The following is a 21,533-nucleotide window of genomic DNA, read 5'->3' as shown; positions in this document are numbered from 1 at the left end:
ATTTTACGGGTCGAATACTACACACACAAAATATGTTATTAAACAACATTGCAGAAATCAAGAAAACGTATGGAATAGTCCCTGTTGCAGCATCTCGGTCATGTTCGAAATGAAGATCTATCTATTCATAGTATATGCTGTGACCCATGATGACCTGAGAATGGTTTATTAAGAGAATGATATAGTAATCTAATCTCACAAATTAGATTAATTAGACTTTTAATTCCAATTTTGGATAATGTTCGAAAAAATATTGAACAAGCAGATGCTGCATCAGACAAACAGATTGCATATGGTACATAATATGCACTCTGCTAAAATTATAGTAGGCCATTTTGAATACACACATTTGCTCCAAACAACCATCCTCATTTGAACATGTCTAGCCTTGAACTCTGCAAATGCATCATATTTCCAGTGTTTCAGCTGACCCAGGCGGACGGGACCCACTGCGGCTCCAGGTCCAGTTTATCAATGATTCGCAGAAGCTCAGAGACGGTTTTCTCCAGCTCAGTGTTCATGATGACGGCATCAAACATGTGACCGTACGTGTGCTCCATCTCTCGGGCTCTCTCCACCGTCTCTCTCGCTTCCTCGGGCTGCGGGACCACACATCACAGGGAATACAATTAAACACTTCATAAGTATTGGTTTGTCAAAATCTATGAAAGAGAGTTTCCATTTCCATTACACACACACACACACAAACACTCTAGCAGTCAAAGGTTTGGACACACTAATGAGGTTAAAAAATGAGCTAACAATGATAAATACATTTGTTACAGTATTAATCTTTGTTATCATAAGTTAAAACAAATAAAACGGTTGCACTCAGGTTTAAGTCAGGTTTAAGTAATTTTTGAGTTTCGATATCTCAGCTCTGGAAGGGTCTAGAGCCTCCATTTTTGCACTCAGGTCAAAGTCTCGTGGCCCTCTATCATAATCCAGAGTTTTTAGAAGATTGGAGAAACTTAATATTTCGCCCGAAAATGAAAAAAAAACGAAAGGGGTAACACTGTCGTTTTTTTTTTCGGGTCGAAATTTTGAATTTTGATATCTCAGCTCTGGAAGGGTCTAGAGCCTCCATTTTTGCACTCAGGTCAAAGTCTCGTGGCCCTCTATCATAATCCAGAGTTTTGAGAAGATTGGAGAAACTTATATTTTCGCCCGAAAATGAAAAAAAAACGAAAGGGGTAACACTGTCGTTTTTTTTTCGGGTCGAAATTTTGAGTTTCGATATCTCAGCTCTGGAAGGGTCTAGAGCCTCCATTTTTGCACTCAGGTCAAAGTTTCACAGCCCTCTATCATAATCCAGAGTTTTGAGAAGATTGGAGAAACTTAATTTTTCGCCCGAAAATGAAAAAAAACAAAAGGGGTAACACTGTCGTTTTTTTTTTCGGGTCGAAATTTTGAATTTTTATATCTCAGCTCTGGAAGGGTCTAGAGCCTCCATTTTTGCACTCAGGTCAAAGTTTCACAGCCCTCTATCATAATCCAGAGTTTTGAGAAGATTGGAGAAACTTAATTTTTCGCCCGAAAATGAAAAAAAACGAAAGGGGTAACACTGTCGTTTTTTTTTCGGGTCGAAAATTTGAATTTTGATATCTCAGCTCTGGAAGGGTCTAGAGCCTCCATTTTTGCGCTCAGGTCAAAGTCTCGTGGCCCTCTATCATAATCCAGAGTTTTGAGAAGATTGGAGAAACTTAATTTTTCGCCCGAAAATGAAAAAAAACGAAAGGGGTAACACTGTCGTTTTTTTTTCGGGTCGAAAATTTGAATTTTGATATCTCAGCTCTGGAAGGGTCTAGAGCCTCCATTTTTGCGCTCAGGTCAAAGTCTCACAACCCTCTATCATAATCCAGAGTTTTGAGAAGATTGGAGAAACGTAATTTTTCGCCCGAAAATGAAAAAAAAAACGAAAGGGGTAACACTGTCGTTTTTTTTTTTTCGGGTCGAAATTTTGAATTTTGATATCTCAGCTCTGGAAGGGTCTAGAGCCTCCATTTTTGCACTCAGGTCAAAGTCTCGTGGCCCTCTATCATAATCCAGAGTTTTGAGAAGATTGGAGAAACTTAATTTTTCGCCCAAAAATGAAAAAAAACGAAAGGGGTAACACTGTCGTTTTTTTTTCGGGTCGAAATTTTGAATTTTGATATCTCAGCTCTGGAAGGGTCTAGAGCCTCCATTTTTGCACTCAGGTCAAAGTTTCACAGCCCTCTATCATAATCCAGAGTATTGAGAAGATTGGAGAAACTTAATTTTTCGCCCGAAAATGAAAAAAAACAAAAGGGGTAACACTGTCGTTTTTTTTTCGGGTCGAAAATTTGAATTTTGATATCTCAGCTCTGGAAGGGTCTAGAGCCTCCATTTTTGCACTCAGGTCAAAGTTTCACAGCCCTCTATCATAATCCAGAGTTTTGAGAAGATTGGAGAAACTTAATTTTTCACCCAAAAATTAAAAAAAACGAAAGGGGTAACACTGTCGTTTTTTTTTTTTCGGGTCGAAATTTTGAATTTTGATATCTCAGCTCTGGAAGGGTCTAGAGCCTCCATTTTTGCGCTCAGGTCAAAGTTTCACAGCCCTCTATCATAATCCAGAGTATTGAGAAGATTGGAGAAACTTAATTTTTCGCCCGAAAATGAAAAAAAACGAAAGGGGTAACACTATCGTTTTTTTTCGGGTCGAAATTTTGAATTTTGATATCTCAGCTCTGGAAGGGTCTAGAGCCTCCATTTTTGCGCTCAGGTCAAAGTCTTGCGGCCCTCTATCATAATCCAGAGTTTTGAGAAGATTGGAGAAACGTAATTTTTCGCCCGAAAATGAAAAAAAACAAAAGGGGTAACACTGTCGTTTTTTTTTTTCGGGTCGAAATTTTGAATTTTTATATCTCAGCTCTGGAAGGGTCTAGAGCCTCCATTTTTGCACTCAGGTCAAAGTTTCACAGCCCTCTATCATAATCCAGAGTTTTGAGAAGATTGGAGAAACTTAATTTTTCGCCTGAAAACGAAAAAAAACGAAAGGGGTAACACTGTCGTTTTTTTTTCGGGTCGAAATTTTGAATTTTGATATCTCAGCTCTGGAAGGGTCTAGAGCCTCCATTTTTGCACTCAGGTCAAAGTCTCACAGCCCTCTATCATAATCCAGAGTTTTGAGAAGATTGGAGAAACTTAATTTTTCGCCCAAAAATGAAAAAAAAACGAAAGGGGTAACACTGTCGTTTTTTTTTTCGGGTCGAAATTTTGAATTTTGATATCTCAGCTCTGGAAGGGTCTAGAGCCTCCATTTTTGCACTCAGGTCAAAGTCTTGTGGCCCTCTATCATAATCCAGAGTATTGAGAAGATTGGAGAAACTTAAATTTTCGCCCGAAAATGAAAAAAAACAAAAGGGGTAACACTGTCGTTTTTTTTTCGGGTCGAAATTTTGAATTTTTATATCTCAGCTCTGGAAGGGTCTAGAGCCTCCATTTTTGCACTCAGGTCAAAGTTTCACAGCCCTCTATCATAATCCAGAGTATTGAGAAGATTGGAGAAACTTAATTTTTCGCCCGAAAATGAAAAAAAACAAAAGGGGTAACACTGTCGTTTTTTTTTCGGGTCGAAAATTTGAAATTTGATATCTCAGCTCTGGAAGGGTCTAGAGCCTCCATTTTTGCGCTCAGGTCAAAGTTTCACAGCCCTCTATCATAATCCAGAGTATTGAAAAGATTGGAGAAACTTAATTTTTCGCCCGAAAATGAAAAAAAAACGAAAGGGGTAACACTGTCGTTTTTTTTTCGGGTCGAAATTTTGAATTTTGATATCTCAGCTCTGGAAGGGTCTAGAGCCTCCATTTTTGCGCTCAGGTCAAAGTCTCGCGGCCCTCTATCATAATCCAGAGTTTTGAGAAGATTGGAGAAACTTGATTTTTTGCCTGAAAACGAAAAAAAACGTAAGGGGTAACACTGTCGTTTTTTTTTTCGGTTCGAAATTTTGAATTTTGATATCTCAGCTCTGGAAGGGTCTAGAGCCTCCATTTTTGCGCTCAGGTCAAAGTTTCACAGCCCTCTATCATAATCCAGAGTATTGAGAAGATTGGAGAAACTTAATTTTTCGCCCGAAAATGAAAAAAAACGAAAGGGGTAACACTGTCGTTTTTTTTTCGGGTCGAAATTTTGAATTTTGATATCTCAGCTCTGGAAGGGTCTAGAGCCTCCATTTTTGCGCTCAGGTCAAAGTCTCGCGGCCCTCTATCATAATCCAGAGTTTTGAGAAGATTGGAGAAACTTGATTTTTTGCCTGAAAACGAAAAAAAACGTAAGGGGTAACACTGTCGTTTTTTTTTTCGGTTCGAAATTTTGAATTTTGATATCTCAGCTCTGGAAGGGTCTAGAGCCTCCATTTTTGCACTCAGGTCAAAGTCTCGTGGCCCTCTATCATAATCCAGAGTATTGAGAAGATTGGAGAAACTTAATTTTTCGCCCGAAAATGAAAAAAAACAAAAGGGGTAACACTGTCGTTTTTTATTCGGGTCGAAATTTTGAATTTTGATATCTCAGCTCTGGAAGGGTCTAGAGCCTCCATTTTTGCACTCAGGTCAAAGTTTCACAGCCCTCTATCATAATCCAGAGTTTTGAGAAGATTGGAGAAACTTAATTTTTCGCCCAAAAATGAAAAAAAACGAAAGGGGTAACACTGTCGTTTTTTTTTCGGGTCGAAATTTTGAATTTTGATATCTCAGCTCTGGAAGGGTCTAGAGCCTCCATTTTTGCACTCAGGTCAAAGTTTCACAGCCCTCTATCATAATCCAGAGTATTGAGAAGATTGGAGAAACTTAATTTTTCGCCCGAAAATGAAAAAAAACAAAAGGGGTAACACTGTCGTTTTTTTTTCGGGTCGAAAATTTGAATTTTGATATCTCAGCTCTGGAAGGGTCTAGAGCCTCCATTTTTGCACTCAGGTCAAAGTTTCACAGCCCTCTATCATAATCCAGAGTTTTGAGAAGATTGGAGAAACTTAATTTTTCGCCCGAAAATGAAAAAAAACGAAAGGGGTAACACTGTCGTTTTTTTTTTCGGGTCGAAATTTTGAATTTTGATATCTCAGCTCTGGAAGGGTCTAGAGCCTCCATTTTTGCGCTCAGGTCAAAGTCTCGCGGCCCTCTATCATAATCCAGAGTTTTGAGAAGATTGGAGAAACTTGATTTTTTGCCTGAAAACGAAAAAAAACGTAAGGGGTAACACTGTCGTTTTTTTTTCGGTTCGAAATTTTGAATTTTGATATCTCAGCTCTGGAAGGGTCTAGAGCCTCCATTTTTGCACTCAGGTCAAAGTCTCGTGGCCCTCTATCATAATCCAGAGTATTGAGAAGATTGGAGAAACTTAATTTTTCGCCCGAAAATGAAAAAAAACAAAAGGGGTAACACTGTCGTTTTTTATTCGGGTCGAAATTTTGAATTTTGATATCTCAGCTCTGGAAGGGTCTAGAGCCTCCATTTTTGCACTCAGGTCAAAGTTTCACAGCCCTCTATCATAATCCAGAGTTTTGAGAAGATTGGAGAAACTTAATTTTTCGCCCAAAAATGAAAAAAAACGAAAGGGGTAACACTGTCGTTTTTTTTTCGGGTCGAAATTTTGAATTTTGATATCTCAGCTCTGGAAGGGTCTAGAGCCTCCATTTTTGCACTCAGGTCAAAGTTTCACAGCCCTCTATCATAATCCAGAGTATTGAGAAGATTGGAGAAACTTAATTTTTCGCCCGAAAATGAAAAAAAACAAAAGGGGTAACACTGTCGTTTTTTTTTCGGGTCGAAAATTTGAATTTTGATATCTCAGCTCTGGAAGGGTCTAGAGCCTCCATTTTTGCACTCAGGTCAAAGTTTCACAGCCCTCTATCATAATCCAGAGTTTTGAGAAGATTGGAGAAACTTAATTTTTCACCCAAAAATTAAAAAAAACGAAAGGGGTAACACTGTCGTTTTTTTTTTCGGCTCGAAATTTTGAATTTTGATATCTCAGCTCTGGAAGGGTCTAGAGCCTCCATTTTTGCGCTCAGGTCAAAGTTTCACAGCCCTCTATCATAATCCAGAGTATTGAGAAGATTGGAGAAACTTAATTTTTCGCCCGAAAATGAAAAAAAACGAAAGGGGTAACACTGTCGTTTTTTTTTTCGGGTCGAAATTTTGAATTTTGATATCTCAGCTCTGGAAGGGTCTAGAGCCTCCATTTTTGCGCTCAGGTCAAAGTCTCGCGGCCCTCTATCATAATCCAGAGTTTGAGAAGATTGGAGAAACTTGATTTTTTGCCTGAAAACGAAAAAAAACGTAAGGGGTAACACTGTCGGTTTTTTTTCGGTTCGAAATTTTGAATTTTGATATCTCAGCTCTGGAAGGGTCTAGAGCCTCCATTTTTGCACTCAGGTCAAAGTCTCGTGGCCCTCTATCATAATCCAGAGTATTGAGAAGATTGGAGAAACTTAATTTTTCGCCCGAAAATGAAAAAAAACAAAAGGGGTAACACTGTCGTTTTTTTTTCGGGTCGAAATTTAGAATTTTTATATCTCAGCTCTGGAAGGGTCTAGAGCCTCCATTTTTGCACTCAGGTCAAAGTTTCACAGCCCTCTATCATAATCCAGAGTATTGAGAAGATTGGAGAAACTTAATTTTTCGCCCGAAAATGAAAAAAAACAAAAGGGGTAACACTGTCGTTTTTTTTTCGGGTCGAAAATTTGAATTTTGATATCTCAGCTCTGGAAGGGTCTAGAGCCTCCATTTTTGCGCTCAGGTCAAAGTTTCACAGCCCTCTATCATAATCCAGAGTATTGAGAAGATTGGAGAAACTTAATTTTTCGCCCGAAAATGAAAAAAAAACGAAAGGGGTAACACTGTCGTTTTTTTTTCGGGTCGAAATTTTGAATTTTGATATCTCAGCTCTGGAAGGGTCTAGAGCCTCCATTTTTGCACTCAGGTCAAAGTCTCGTGGCCCTCTATCATAATCCAGAGTATTGAGAAGATTGGAGAAACTTAATTTTTCGCCCGAAAATGAAAACAAAACAAAAGGGGTAACACTGTCGTTTTTTTTTCGGGTCGAAATTTTGAATTTTGATATCTCAGCTCTGGAAGGGTCTAGAGCCTCCATTTTTGCACTCAGGTCAAAGTCTCACAGCCCTCTATCATAATCCAGAGTTTTGAGAAGATTGGAGAAACTTAATTTTTCGCCCAAAAATGAAAAAAAACAAAAGGGGTAACACTGTCGTTTTTTTTTCCGTTCGAAATTTTGAATTTTGATATCTCAGCTCTGGAAGGGTCTAGAGCCTCCATTTTTGCACTCAGGTCAAAGTCTCGTGGCCCTCTATCATAATCCAGAGTATTGAGAAGATTGGAGAAACTTAATTTTTCGCCCGAAAATGAAAACAAAACAAAAGGGGTAACACTGTCGTTTTTTTTTCGGGTCGAAATTTTGAATTTTGATATCTCAGCTCTGGAAGGGTCTAGAGCCTCCATTTTTGCACTCAGGTCAAAGTCTCACAGCCCTCTATCATAATCCAGAGTTTTGAGAAGATTGGAGAAACTTAATTTTTCGCCCAAAAATGAAAAAAAACAAAAGGGGTAACACTGTCGTTTTTTTTTCGGGTCGAAATTTTGAATTTTGATATCTCAGCTCTGGAAGGGTCTAGAGCCTCCATTTTTGCACTCAGGTCAAAGTCTTGTGGCCCTCTATCATAATCCAGAGTATTGAGAAGATTGGAGAAACTTAAATTTTCGCCCGAAAATGAAAAAAAACAAAAGGGGTAACACTGTCGTTTTTTTTTCGTGTCGAAATTTTGAATTTTTATATCTCAGCTCTGGAAGGGCCTAGAGCCTCCATTTTTGCACTCAGGTCAAAGTTTCACAGCCCTCTATCATAATCCAGAGTTTTGAGAAGATTGGAGAAACTTAATTTTTCGCCCGAAAATGAAAAAAAACAAAAGGGGTAACACTGTCGTTTTTTTTTTTCCGTTCGAAATTTTGAATTTTGATATCTCAGCTCTGGAAGGGTCTAGAGCCTCCATTTTTGCACTCAGGTCAAAGTCTCGTGGCCCTCTATCATAATCCAGAGTATTGAGAAGATTGGAGAAACTTAATTTTTCGCCCGAAAATGAAAAAAAAACAAAAGGGGTAACACTGTCGTTTTTTTTTCGGGTCGAAATTTTGAATTTTTATATCTCAGCTCTGGAAGGGTCTAGAGCCTCCATTTTTGCACTCAGGTCAAAGTCTTGTGGCCCTCTATCATAATCCAGAGTATTGAGAAGATTGGAGAAACTTAAATTTTCGCCCGAAAATGAAAAAAAACAAAAGGGGTAACACTGTCGTTTTTTTTTTCGGGTCGAAATTTTGAATTTTTATATCTCAGCTCTGGAAGGGTCTAGAGCCTCCATTTTTGCACTCAGGTCAAAGTTTCACAGCCCTCTATCATAATCCAGAGTTTTGAGAAGATTGGAGAAACTTAATTTTTCGCCCGAAAATGAAAAAAAACAAAAGGGGTAACACTGTCGTTTTTTTTTCGGGTCGAAATTTTGAATTTTGATATCTCAGCTCTGGAAGGGTCTAGAGCCTCCATTTTTTCACTCAGGTCAAAGTTTCACAGCCCTCTATCATAATCCAGAGTTTTGAGAAAATTGGAGAAACTTAATTTTTCACCCAAAAATTAAAAAAACGAAAGGGGTAACACTGCAGTTTTTTTTTTCGGGTCGAAATTTTGAATTTTGATATCTCAGCTCTGGAAGGGTCTAGAGCCTCCATTTTTGCGCTCAGGTCAAAGTCTCGTGGCCCTCTATCATAATCCAGAGTTTTGAGAAGATTGGAGAAACTTAATTTTTCGCCCGAAAATGAAAAAAAACGAAAGGGGTAACACTGTCGTTTTTTTTTCGGGTCGAAAATTTGAATTTTGATATCTCAGCTCTGGAAGGGTCTAGAGCCTCCATTTTTGCACTCAGGTCAAAGTTTCACAGCCCTCTATCATAATCCAGAGTTTTGAGAAGATTGGAGAAACTTAATTTTTCACCCAAAAATGAAAAAAAACGAAAGGGGTAACACTGTCGTTTTTTTTTTCGGGTCGAAATTTTGAATTTTGATATCTCAGCTCTGGAAGGGTCTAGAGCCTCCATTTTTGCGCTCAGGTCAAAGTTTCACAGCCCTCTATCATAATCCAGAGTATTGAGAAGATTGGAGAAACTTAATTTTTCGCCCGAAAATGAAAAAAAACGAAAGGGGTAACACTGTCGTTTTTTTTTTCGGGTCGAAATTTTGAATTTTGATATCTCAGCTCTGGAAGGGTCTAGAGCCTCCATTTTTGCGCTCAGGTCAAAGTCTCGCGGCCCTCTATCATAATCCAGAGTTTTGAGAAGATTGGAGAAACTTGATTTTTTGCCTGAAAACGAAAAAAAACGTAAGGGGTAACACTGTCGTTTTTTTTTCGGTTCGAAATTTTGAATTTTGATATCTCAGCTCTGGAAGGGTCTAGAGCCTCCATTTTTGCACTCAGGTCAAAGTCTCGTGGCCCTCTATCATAATCCAGAGTATTGAGAAGATTGGAGAAACTTAATTTTTCGCTCGAAAATGAAAAAAAACAAAAGGGGTAACACTGTCGGTTTTTTTTCGGGTCGAAATTTTGAATTTTGATATCTCAGCTCTGGAAGGGTCTAGAGCCTCCATTTTTGCACTCAGGTCAAAGTTTCACAGCCCTCTATCATAATCCAGAGTTTTGAGAAGATTGGAGAAACTTAATTTTTCGCCCAAAAATGAAAAAAAACGAAAGGGGTAACACTGTCGTTTTTTTTTCGGGTCGAAATTTTGAATTTTGATATCTCAGCTCTGGAAGGGTCTAGAGCCTCCATTTTTGCACTCAGGTCAAAGTTTCACAGCCCTCTATCATAATCCAGAGTATTGAGAAGATTGGAGAAACTTAATTTTTCGCCCGAAAATGAAAAAAAACGAAAGGGGTAACACTGTCGTTTTTTTTTCGGGTCGAAATTTTGAATGTTTATATCTCAGCTCTGGAAGCGTCTAGAGCCTCCATTTTTGCGCTCAGGTCAAAGTCTCGCGGCCCTCTATCATAATCCAGAGTTTTGAGAAGATTGGAGAAACTTGATTTTTTGCCTGAAAACGAAAAAAAACGTAAGGGGTAACACTGTCGTTTTTTTTTCGGTTCGAAATTTTGAATTTTGATATCTCAGCTCTGGAAGGGTCTAGAGCCTCCATTTTTGCACTCAGGTCAAAGTCTCGTGGCCCTCTATCATAATCCAGAGTATTGAGAAGATTGGAGAAACTTGATTTTTTGCCTGAAAACGAAAAAAAACGTAAGGGGTAACACTGTCGTTTTTTTTCGGGTCGAAATTTTGAATTTTGATATCTCAGCTCTGGAAGGGTCTAGAGCCTCCATTTTTGCACTCAGGTCAAAGTTTCACAGCCCTCTATCATAATCCAGAGTTTTGAGAAGATTGGAGAAACTTAATTTTTCGCCCAAAAATGAAAAAAAAACGAAAGGGGTAACACTGTCGGTTTTTTTTCGGGTCGAAATTTTTAATTTTGATATCTCAGCTCTGGAAGGGTCTAGAGCCTCCATTTTTGCACTCAGGTCAAAGTTTCACAGCCCTCTATCATAACCCAGAGTATTGAGAAGATTGGAGAAACTTAATTTTTCGCCCGAAAATGAAAAAAAACGAAAGGGGTAACACTGTCGTTTTTTTTTTCGGGTCGAAATTTTGAATTTTGATATCTCAGCTCTGGAAGGGTCTAGAGCCTCCATTTTTGCGCTCAGGTCAAAGTCTCGCGGCCCTCTATCATAATCCAGAGTTTTGAGAAGATTGGAGAAACTTGATTTTTTGCCTGAAAACGAAAAAAAACGTAAGGGGTAACACTGTCGGTTTTTTTTCGGTTCGAAATTTTGAATTTTGATATCTCAGCTCTGGAAGGGTCTAGAGCCTCCATTTTTGCACTCAGGTCAAAGTCTCGTGGCCCTCTATCATAATCCAGAGTATTGAGAAGATTGGAGAAACTTAATTTTTCGCCCGAAAATGAAAAAAAACAAAAGGGGTAACACTGTCGTTTTTTTTTCGGGTCGAAATTTAGAATTTTTATATCTCAGCTCTGGAAGGGTCTAGAGCCTCCATTTTTGCACTCAGGTCAAAGTTTCACAGCCCTCTATCATAATCCAGAGTATTGAGAAGATTGGAGAAACTTAATTTTTCGCCCGAAAATGAAAAAAAACAAAAGGGGTAACACTGTCGTTTTTTTTTCGGGTCGAAAATTTGAATTTTGATATCTCAGCTCTGGAAGGGTCTAGAGCCTCCATTTTTGCGCTCAGGTCAAAGTTTCACAGCCCTCTATCATAATCCAGAGTATTGAGAAGATTGGAGAAACTTAATTTTTCGCCCGAAAATGAAAAAAAACAAAAGGGGTAACACTGTCGTTTTTTTTTCGGGTCGAAAATTTGAATTTTGATATCTCAGCTCTGGAAGGGTCTAGAGCCTCCATTTTTGCGCTCAGGTCAAAGTTTCACAGCCCTCTATCATAATCCAGAGTATTGAGAACATTGGAGAAACTTAATTTTTCGCCCGAAAATGAAAAAAAAACGAAAGGGGTAACACTGTCGTTTTTTTTTCGGGTCGAAATTTTGAATTTTGATATCTCAGCTCTGGAAGGGTCTAGAGCCTCCATTTTTGCGCTCAGGTCAAAGTCTCGCGGCCCTCTATCATAATCCAGAGTTTTGAGAAGATTGGAGAAACTTGATTTTTTGCCTGAAAACGAAAAAAAACGTAAGGGGTAACACTGTCGTTTTTTTTTCGGTTCGAAATTTTGAATTTTGATATCTCAGCTCTGGAAGGGTCTAGAGCCTCCATTTTTGCACTCAGGTCAAAGTCTCGTGGCCCTCTATCATAATCCAGAGTATTGAGAAGATTGGAGAAACTTAATTTTTCGCCCGAAAATGAAAACAAAACAAAAGGGGTAACACTGTCGTTTTTTTTTCGGGTCGAAATTTTGAATTTTGATATCTCAGCTCTGGAAGGGTCTAGAGCCTCCATTTTTGCACTCAGGTCAAAGTCTCACAGCCCTCTATCATAATCCAGAGTTTTGAGAAGATTGGAGAAACTTAATTTTTCGCCCAAAAATGAAAAAAAACAAAAGGGGTAACACTGTCGTTTTTTTTTTCGGGTCGAAATTTTGAATTTTGATATCTCAGCTCTGGAAGGGTCTAGAGCCTCCATTTTTGCACTCAGGTCAAAGTCTTGTGGCCCTCTATCATAATCCAGAGTATTGAGAAGATTGGAGAAACTTAAATTTTCGCCCGAAAATGAAAAAAAACAAAAGGGGTAACACTGTCGTTTTTTTTTCGTGTCGAAATTTTGAATTTTTATATCTCAGCTCTGGAAGGGCCTAGAGCCTCCATTTTTGCACTCAGGTCAAAGTTTCACAGCCCTCTATCATAATCCAGAGTTTTGAGAAGATTGGAGAAACTTAATTTTTCGCCCGAAAATGAAAAAAAACAAAAGGGGTAACACTGTCGTTTTTTTTTCCGTTCGAAATTTTGAATTTTGATATCTCAGCTCTGGAAGGGTCTAGAGCCTCCATTTTTGCACTCAGGTCAAAGTCTCGTGGCCCTCTATCATAATCCAGAGTATTGAGAAGATTGGAGAAACTTAATTTTTCGCCCGAAAATGAAAAAAAACAAAAGGGGTAACACTGTCGTTTTTTTTTCGGGTCGAAATTTTGAATTTTTATATCTCAGCTCTGGAAGGGTCTAGAGCCTCCATTTTTGCACTCAGGTCAAAGTCTTGTGGCCCTCTATCATAATCCAGAGTATTGAGAAGATTGGAGAAACTTAAATTTTCGCCCGAAAATGAAAAAAAACAAAAGGGGTAACACTGTCGTTTTTTTTTTCGGGTCGAAATTTTGAATTTTTATATCTCAGCTCTGGAAGGGTCTAGAGCCTCCATTTTTGCACTCAGGTCAAAGTTTCACAGCCCTCTATCATAATCCAGAGTTTTGAGAAGATTGGAGAAACTTAATTTTTCGCCCGAAAATGAAAAAAAACAAAAGGGGTAACACTGTCGTTTTTTTTTCGGGTCGAAATTTTGAATTTTGATATCTCAGCTCTGGAAGGGTCTAGAGCCTCCATTTTTTCACTCAGGTCAAAGTTTCACAGCCCTCTATCATAATCCAGAGTTTTGAGAAAATTGGAGAAACTTAATTTTTCACCCAAAAATTAAAAAAACGAAAGGGGTAACACTGTCGTTTTTTTTTTCGGGTCGAAATTTTGAATTTTGATATCTCAGCTCTGGAAGGGTCTAGAGCCTCCATTTTTGCGCTCAGGTCAAAGTCTCGTGGCCCTCTATCATAATCCAGAGTTTTGAGAAGATTGGAGAAACTTAATTTTTCGCCCGAAAATGAAAAAAAACGAAAGGGGTAACACTGTCGTTTTTTTTTCGGGTCGAAAATTTGAATTTTGATATCTCAGCTCTGGAAGGGTCTAGAGCCTCCATTTTTGCACTCAGGTCAAAGTTTCACAGCCCTCTATCATAATCCAGAGTTTTGAGAAGATTGGAGAAACTTAATTTTTCACCCAAAAATGAAAAAAAACGAAAGGGGTAACACTGTCGTTTTTTTTTTCGGGTCGAAATTTTGAATTTTGATATCTCAGCTCTGGAAGGGTCTAGAGCCTCCATTTTTGCGCTCAGGTCAAAGTTTCACAGCCCTCTATCATAATCCAGAGTATTGAGAAGATTGGAGAAACTTAATTTTTCGCCCGAAAATGAAAAAAAACGAAAGGGGTAACACTGTCGTTTTTTTTTTCGGGTCGAAATTTTGAATTTTGATATCTCAGCTCTGGAAGGGTCTAGAGCCTCCATTTTTGCGCTCAGGTCAAAGTCTCGCGGCCCTCTATCATAATCCAGAGTTTTGAGAAGATTGGAGAAACTTGATTTTTTTGCCTGAAAACGAAAAAAAACGTAAGGGGTAACACTGTCGTTTTTTTTTCGGTTCGAAATTTTGAATTTTGATATCTCAGCTCTGGAAGGGTCTAGAGCCTCCATTTTTGCACTCAGGTCAAAGTCTCGTGGCCCTCTATCATAATCCAGAGTATTGAGAAGATTGGAGAAACTTAATTTTTCGCTCGAAAATGAAAAAAAACAAAAGGGGTAACACTGTCGTTTTTTTTTCGGGTCGAAATTTTGAATTTTGATATCTCAGCTCTGGAAGGGTCTAGAGCCTCCATTTTTGCACTCAGGTCAAAGTTTCACAGCCCTCTATCATAATCCAGAGTTTTGAGAAGATTGGAGAAACTTAATTTTTCGCCCAAAAATGAAAAAAAACGAAAGGGGTAACACTGTCGTTTTTTTTTCGGGTCGAAATTTTGAATTTTGATATCTCAGCTCTGGAAGGGTCTAGAGCCTCCATTTTTGCACTCAGGTCAAAGTTTCACAGCCCTCTATCATAATCCAGAGTATTGAGAAGATTGGAGAAACTTAATTTTTCGCCCGAAAATGAAAAAAAACGAAAGGGGTAACACTGTCGTTTTTTTTTCGGGTCGAAATTTTGAATGTTTATATCTCAGCTCTGGAAGCGTCTAGAGCCTCCATTTTTGCGCTCAGGTCAAAGTCTCGCGGCCCTCTATCATAATCCAGAGTTTTGAGAAGATTGGAGAAACTTGATTTTTTGCCTGAAAACGAAAAAAAACGTAAGGGGTAACACTGTCGTTTTTTTTTTCGGTTCGAAATTTTGAGTTTCGATATCTCAGCTCTGGAAGGGTCTAGAGCCTCCATTTTTGCACTCAGGTCAAAGTCTCGTGGCCCTCTATCATAATCCAGAGTATTGAGAAGATTGGAGAAACTTGATTTTTTGCCTGAAAACGAAAAAAAACGTAAGGGGTAACACTGTCGTTTTTTTTCGGGTCGAAATTTTGAATTTTGATATCTCAGCTCTGGAAGGGTCTAGAGCCTCCATTTTTGCACTCAGGTCAAAGTTTCACAGCCCTCTATCATAATCCAGAGTTTTGAGAAGATTGGAGAAACTTAATTTTTCGCCCAAAAATGAAAAAAAAACGAAAGGGGTAACACTGTCGGTTTTTTTTCGGGTCGAAATTTTGAATTTTGATATCTCAGCTCTGGAAGGGTCTAGAGCCTCCATTTTTGCACTCAGGTCAAAGTCTCACAGCCCTCTATCATAATCCAGAGTTTTGAGAAGATTGGAGAAACTTAATTTTTCGCCCGAAAATGAAAAAAAAAACGAAAGGGGTAACACTGTCGTTTTTTTTCGGGTCGAAATTTTGAATGTTTATATCTCAGCTCTGGAAGGGTCTAGAGCCTCCATTTTTGCACTCAGGTCAAAGTCTCGCGGCCCTCTATCATAATCCAGAGTTTTGAGAAGATTGGAGAAACTTGATTTTTTGCCTGAAAACGAAAAAAAACGTAAGGGGTAACACTGTCGTTTTTTTTTTCGGGTCGAAATTTTGAATTTTGATATCTCAGCTCTGGAAGGGTCTAGAGCCTCCATTTTTGCACTCAGGTCAAAGTTTTGTGGCCCTCTATCATAATCCAGAGTTTTGAGAAGATTGGAGAAACTTAATTTTTCGCCCAAAAATGAAAAAACAAAACAAAAGGGGTAACACTGTCGTTTTTTTTTTCGGGTCGAAATTTTGAATTTTGATATCTGAGCTCTGGAAGGGTCTAGAGCCTCCATTTTTGCACTCAGGTCAAAGTCTCGTGGCCCTCTATCATAATCCAGAGTTTTGAGAAGATTGGAGAAACTTAATTTTTCGCCCGAAAATGAAAAAAAACGAAAGGGGTAACACTGTCGTTTTTTTTTCGGGTCGAAAATTTGAATTTTGATATCTCAGCTCTGGAAGGGTCTAGAGCCTCCATTTTTGCACTCAGGTCAAAGTTTCACAGCCCTCTATCATAATCCAGAGTTTTGAGAAGATTGGAGAAACTTAATTTTTCACCCAAAAATGAAAAAAAACGAAAGGGGTAACACTGTCGTTTTTTTTTTCGGGTCGAAATTTTGAATTTTGATATCTCAGCTCTGGAAGGGTCTAGAGCCTCCATTTTTGCGCTCAGGTCAAAGTCTCGCGGCCCTCTATCATAATCCAGAGTTTTGAGAAGATTGGAGAAACTTGATTTTTTGCCTGAAAACGAAAAAAAACGTAAGGGGTAACACTGTCGTTTTTTTTTCGGTTCGAAATTTTGAATTTTGATATCTCAGCTCTGGAAGGGTCTAGAGCCTCCATTTTTGCACTCAGGTCAAAGTCTCGTGGCCCTCTATCATAATCCAGAGTATTGAGAAGATTGGAGAAACTTAATTTTTCGCTCGAAAATGAAAAAAAACAAAAGGGGTAACACTGTCGTTTTTTTTTCGGGTCGAAATTTTGAATTTTGATATCTCAGCTCTGGAAGGGTCTAGAGCCTCCATTTTTGCACTCAGGTCAAAGTTTCACAGCCCTCTATCATAATCCAGAGTTTTGAGAAGATTGGAGAAACTTAATTTTTCGCCCAAAAATGAAAAAAAACGAAAGGGGTAACACTGTCGTTTTTTTTTCGGGTCGAAATTTTGAATTTTGATATCTCAGCTCTGGAAGGGTCTAGAGCCTCCATTTTTGCACTCAGGTCAAAGTTTCACAGCCCTCTATCATAATCCAGAGTATTGAGAAGATTGGAGAAACTTAATTTTTCGCCCGAAAATGAAAAAAAACGAAAGGGGTAACACTGTCGTTTTTTTTTCGGGTCGAAATTTTGAATGTTTATATCTCAGCTCTGGAAGCGTCTAGAGCCTCCATTTTTGCGCTCAGGTCAAAGTCTCGCGGCCCTCTATCATAATCCAGAGTTTTGAGAAGATTGGAGAAACTTGATTTTTTGCCTGAAAACGAAAAAAAACGTAAGGGGTAACACTGTCGTTTTTTTTTCGGTTCGAAATTTTGAATTTTGATATCTCAGCTCTGGAAGGGTCTAGAGCCTCCATTTTTGCACTCAGGTCAAAGTCTCGTGGCCCTCTATCATAATCCAGAGTATTGAGAAGATTGGAGAAACTTGATTTTTTGCCTGAAAACGAAAAAAAACGTAAGGGGTAACACTGTCGTTTTTTTTCGGGTCGAAATTTTGAATTTTGATATCTCAGCTCTGGAAGGGTCTAGAGCCTCCATTTTTGCACTCAGGTCAAAGTTTCACAGCCCTCTATCATAATCCAGAGTTTTGAGAAGATTGGAGAAACTTAATTTTTCGCCCAAAAATGAAAAAAAAACGAAAGGGGTAACACTGTCGGTTTTTTTTCGGGTCGAAATTTTGAATTTTGATATCTCAGCTCTGGAAGGGTCTAGAGCCTCCATTTTTGCACTCAGGTCAAAGTCTCACAGCCCTCTATCATAATCCAGAGTTTTGAGAAGATTGGAGAAACTTAATTTTTCGCCCGAAAATGAAAAAAAAAAACGAAAGGGGTAACACTGTCGTTTTTTTTCGGGTCGAAATTTTGAATGTTTATATCTCAGCTCTGGAAGGGTCTAGAGCCTCCATTTTTGCACTCAGGTCAAAGTCTCGCGGCCCTCTATCATAATCCAGAGTTTTGAGAAGATTGGAGAAACTTGATTTTTTGCCTGAAAACGAAAAAAAACGTAAGGGGTAACACTGTCGTTTTTTTTTCGGGTCGAAATTTTGAATTTTGATATCTCAGCTCTGGAAGGGTCTAGAGCCTCCATTTTTGCACTCAGGTCAAAGTTTTGTGGCCCTCTATCATAATCCAGAGTTTTGAGAAGATTGGAGAAACTTAATTTTTCGCCCAAAAATGAAAAAAAAAAAACAAAAGGGGTAACACTGTCGTTTTTTTTTTCGGGTCGAAATTTTGAATTTTGATATCTGAGCTCTGGAAGGGTCTAGAGCCTCCATTTTTGCACTCAGGTCAAAGTTTCACAGCCCTCTATCATAATCCAGAGTTTTGAGAAGATTGGAGAAACTTAATTTTTCGCCCAAAAATGAAAAAAAAAACGAAAGGGGTAACACTGTCGTTTTTTTTTCGGGTCGAAATTTTGAATTTTGATATCTCAGCTCTGGAAGGGTCTAGAGCCTCAATTTTTGCACTCAGGTCAAAGTTTCACAGCCCTCTATCATAATCCAGAGTTTTGAGAAGATTGGAGAAACTTAATTTTTCGCCCAAAAATGAAAAAAAACGAAAGGGGTAACACTGTCGTTTTTTTTTTCGGGTCGAAATTTTGAATTTTGATATCTCAGCTCTGGAAGGGTCTAGAGCCTCCATTTTTGCACTCAGGTCAAAGTTTCACAGCCCTCTATCATAATCCAGAGTTTTGAGAAGATTGGAGAAACTTAATTTTTCGCCCGAAAATGAAAAAAAACGAAAGGGGTAACACTGTCGTTTTTTTTTCGGGTCGAAATTTTGAATTTTGATATCTCAGCTCTCGAAGGGTCTAGAGCCTCCATTTATGCACTCAGGTCAAAGTCTCGTGGCCCTCTATCATAATCCAGAGTTTTGAGAAGATTGGAGAAACTTAATTTTTCGCCCAAAAATGAAAAAAACAAAAGGGGTAACACTGTCGTTTTTTTTTCGGGTCGAAAATTTGAATTTTGATATCTCAGCTCTGGAAGGGTCTAGAGCCTCCATTTTTGCGCTCAGGTCAAAGTCTCACAGCCCTCTATCATAATCCAGAGTTTTGAGAAGATTGGAGAAACTTAATTTTTCGCCCGAAAATGAAAAAAAAACGAAAGGGGTAACACTGTCGTTTTTTTTTTCGGGTCGAAATTTTGAATTTTGATATCTCAGCTCTGGAAGGGTCTAGAGCCTCCATTTTTGCGCTCAGGTCAAAGTCTCACAGCCCTCTATCATAATCCAGAGTTTTGAGAAGATTGGAGAAACTTAATTTTTCGCCCGAAAATGAAAAAAAACGAAAGGGGTAACACTGTCGTTTTTTTTTTTCGGGTCGAAAATTTGAATTTTGATATCTCAGCTCTGGAAGGGTCTAGAGCCTCCATTTTTGCGCTCAGGTCAAAGTCTCACAGCCCTCTATCATAATCCAGAGTTTTGAGAAGATTGGAGAAACTTAATTTTTCGCCCGAAAATGAAAAAAAAAATGAAAGGGGTAACACTGTCGTTTTTTTTTTTGGGTCGAAATTTTGAATTTTGATATCTCAGCTCTGGAAGGGTCTAGAGCCTCCATTTTTGCACTCAGGTCAAAGTTTCACAGCCCTCTATCATAATCCAGAGTTTTGAGAAGATTGGAGAAACTTAATTTTTCGCCCAAAAATGAAAAAAAAAAACGAAAGGGGTAACACTGTCGTTTTTTTTTCGGGTCGAAATTTTGAATTTTGATATCTCAGCTCTGGAAGGGTCTAGAGCCTCCATTTTTGCACTCAGGTCAAAGTCTCGTGGCCCTCTATCATAATCCAGAGTTTTGAGAAGATTGGAGAAACTTAATATTTCGCCCGAAAATGAAAAAAAACGAAAGGGGTAACACTGTCGTTTTTTTTTCGGGTCGAAATTTTGAATTTTGATATCTCAGCTCTGGAAGGGTCTAGAGCCTCCATTTTTGCACTCAGGTCAAAGTTTCACAGCCCTCTATCATAATCCAGAGTTTTGAGAAGATTGGAGAAACTTAATTTTTCGCCCGAAAATGAAAAAAAACGAAAGGGGTAACACTGTCGTTTTTTTTTCCGGTCGAAATTTTGAATTTTGATATCTCAGCTCTGGAAGGGTCTAGAGCCTCCATTTTTGCACTCAGGTCAAAGTCTCGTGGCCCTCTATCATAATCCAGAGTATTGAGAAGATTGGAGAAACTTAATTTTTCGCCCGAAAACGAAAAAAAACGTAAGGGGTAACACTGTCGTTTTTTTTTCGGGTCGAAATTTTGAGTTTCGATATCTCAGCTCTGGAAGGGTCTAGAGCCTCCATTTTTGCGCTCAGGTCAAAGTCTTGCAGCCCTCTATCATAATCCAGAGTTTTGAGAAGATTGGAGAAACTTAATTTTTCGCCCGAAAATGAAAAAAAACAAAAGGGGTAACACTGTCGTTTTTTTTTCGGGTCGAAATTTTGAATTTTTATATCTCAGCTCTGGAAGGGTCTAGAGCCTCCATTTTTGCGCTCAGGTCAAAGTTTCACAGCCCTCTATCATAATCCAGAGTTTTGAGAAGATTGGAGAAACTTAATTTTTCGCCCAAAAATGAAAAAAAAAACGAAAGGGGTAACACTGTCGTTTTTTTTCGGGTCGAAATTTTGAATTTTGATATCTCAGCTCTGGAAGGGTCTAGAGCCTCCATTTTTGCACTCATGTCAAAGTCTCGTGGCCCTCTATCATAATCCAGAGTTTTGAGAAGATTGGAGAAACTTAATTTTTCGCCCAAAAATGAAAAAAAAACGAAAGGGGTAACACTGTCATTTTTTTTTTCGGGTCGAAATTTTGAATTTTGATATCTCAGCTCTGGAAGGGTCTAGAGCCTCCATTTTTGCGCTCAGGTCAAAGTCTCACAGCCCTCTATCATAATCCAGAGTTTTGAGAAGATTGGAGAAACTTAATTTTTCGCCCGAAAATGAAAAAAAAAAACGAAAGGGGTAACACTGTCGTTTTTTTTTTTGGGTCGAAATTTTGAATTTTGATATCTCAGCTCTGGAAGGGTCTAGAGCCTCCATTTTTGCACTCAGGTCAAAGTTTCACAGCCCTCTATCATAATCCAGAGTTTTGAGAAGATTGGAGAAACTTAATTTTTCGCCCAAAAATGAAAAAAAAAACGAAAGGGGTAACACTGTCGTTTTTTTTTCGGGTCGAAATTTTGAATTTTGATATCTCAGCTCTGGAAGGGTCTAGAGCCTCCATTTTTGCACTCAGGTCAAAGTCTTGTGGCCCTCTATCATAATCCAGAATATTGAGAAGATTGGAGAAACTTAATTTTTCGCCCGAAAATGAAAAAAAACAAAAGGGGTAACACTGTCGTTTTTTTTTTCGGGTCGAAATTTTGAATTTTGATATCTCAGCTCTGGAAGGGTCTAGAGCCTCCATTTTTGCGCTCAGGTCAAAGTTTCACAGCCCTCTATCATAATCCAGAGTATTGAGAAGATTGGAGAAACTTAATTTTTCGCCCGAAAATGAAAAAAAACAAAAGGGGTAACACTGTCGTTTTTTTTTCGGGTCGAAATTTTGAATGTTTATATCTCAGCTCTGGAAGCGTCTAGAGCCTCCATTTTTGCGCTCAGGTCAAAGTCTCGCGGCCCTCTATCATAATCCAGAGTTTTGAGAAGATTGGAGAAACTTGATTTTTTGCCTGAAAACGAAAAAAAACGTAAGGGGTAACACTGTCGTTTTTTTTTCCGTTCGAAATTTTGAATTTTGATATCTCAGCTCTGGAAGGGTCTAGAGCCTCCATTTTTGCACTCAGGTCAAAGTCTCGTGGCCCTCTATCATAATCCAGAGTATTGAGAAGATTGGAGAAACTTAATTTTTCGCCCGAAAATGAAAAAAAACAAAAGGGGTAACACTGTCGTTTTTTTTTCGGGTCGAAATTTTGAATTTTGATATCTCAGCTCTGGAAGGGTCTA

The 21,533-nt window shown here is 38.5% G+C and overlaps 1 protein-coding gene across 2 annotated transcripts in view; it reads right to left on the bottom strand.

Moving 5' to 3' along the window:
- Positions 1-202: 202 nt before the first annotated feature.
- The window catches only part of pals1b (protein associated with LIN7 1, MAGUK p55 family member b), a 101,091-nt gene continuing 79,760 nt past the window's right edge, over positions 203-21,533 (bottom strand). For both annotated transcript variants that reach the window (XM_089118926.1, XM_089118927.1), the window contains exon 14: positions 203-599. In XM_089118926.1, the coding sequence (XP_088975052.1) occupies positions 423-599 (177 nt within the window). In that variant the 3' untranslated portion in view covers positions 203-422. The remainder of the gene's footprint in view (positions 600-21,533) is intronic.

This window comes from Pimephales promelas, chromosome 13, assembly GCF_988280905.1.
Source record: "Pimephales promelas chromosome 13, fPimPro1.hap1.1, whole genome shotgun sequence".
NCBI classification, from domain to species: domain Eukaryota; kingdom Metazoa; phylum Chordata; class Actinopteri; order Cypriniformes; family Leuciscidae; genus Pimephales; species Pimephales promelas.
The sequence above is the reverse complement of the archived record's forward strand: the minus strand, read 5'-3'. Positions and strand labels throughout refer to the sequence as shown.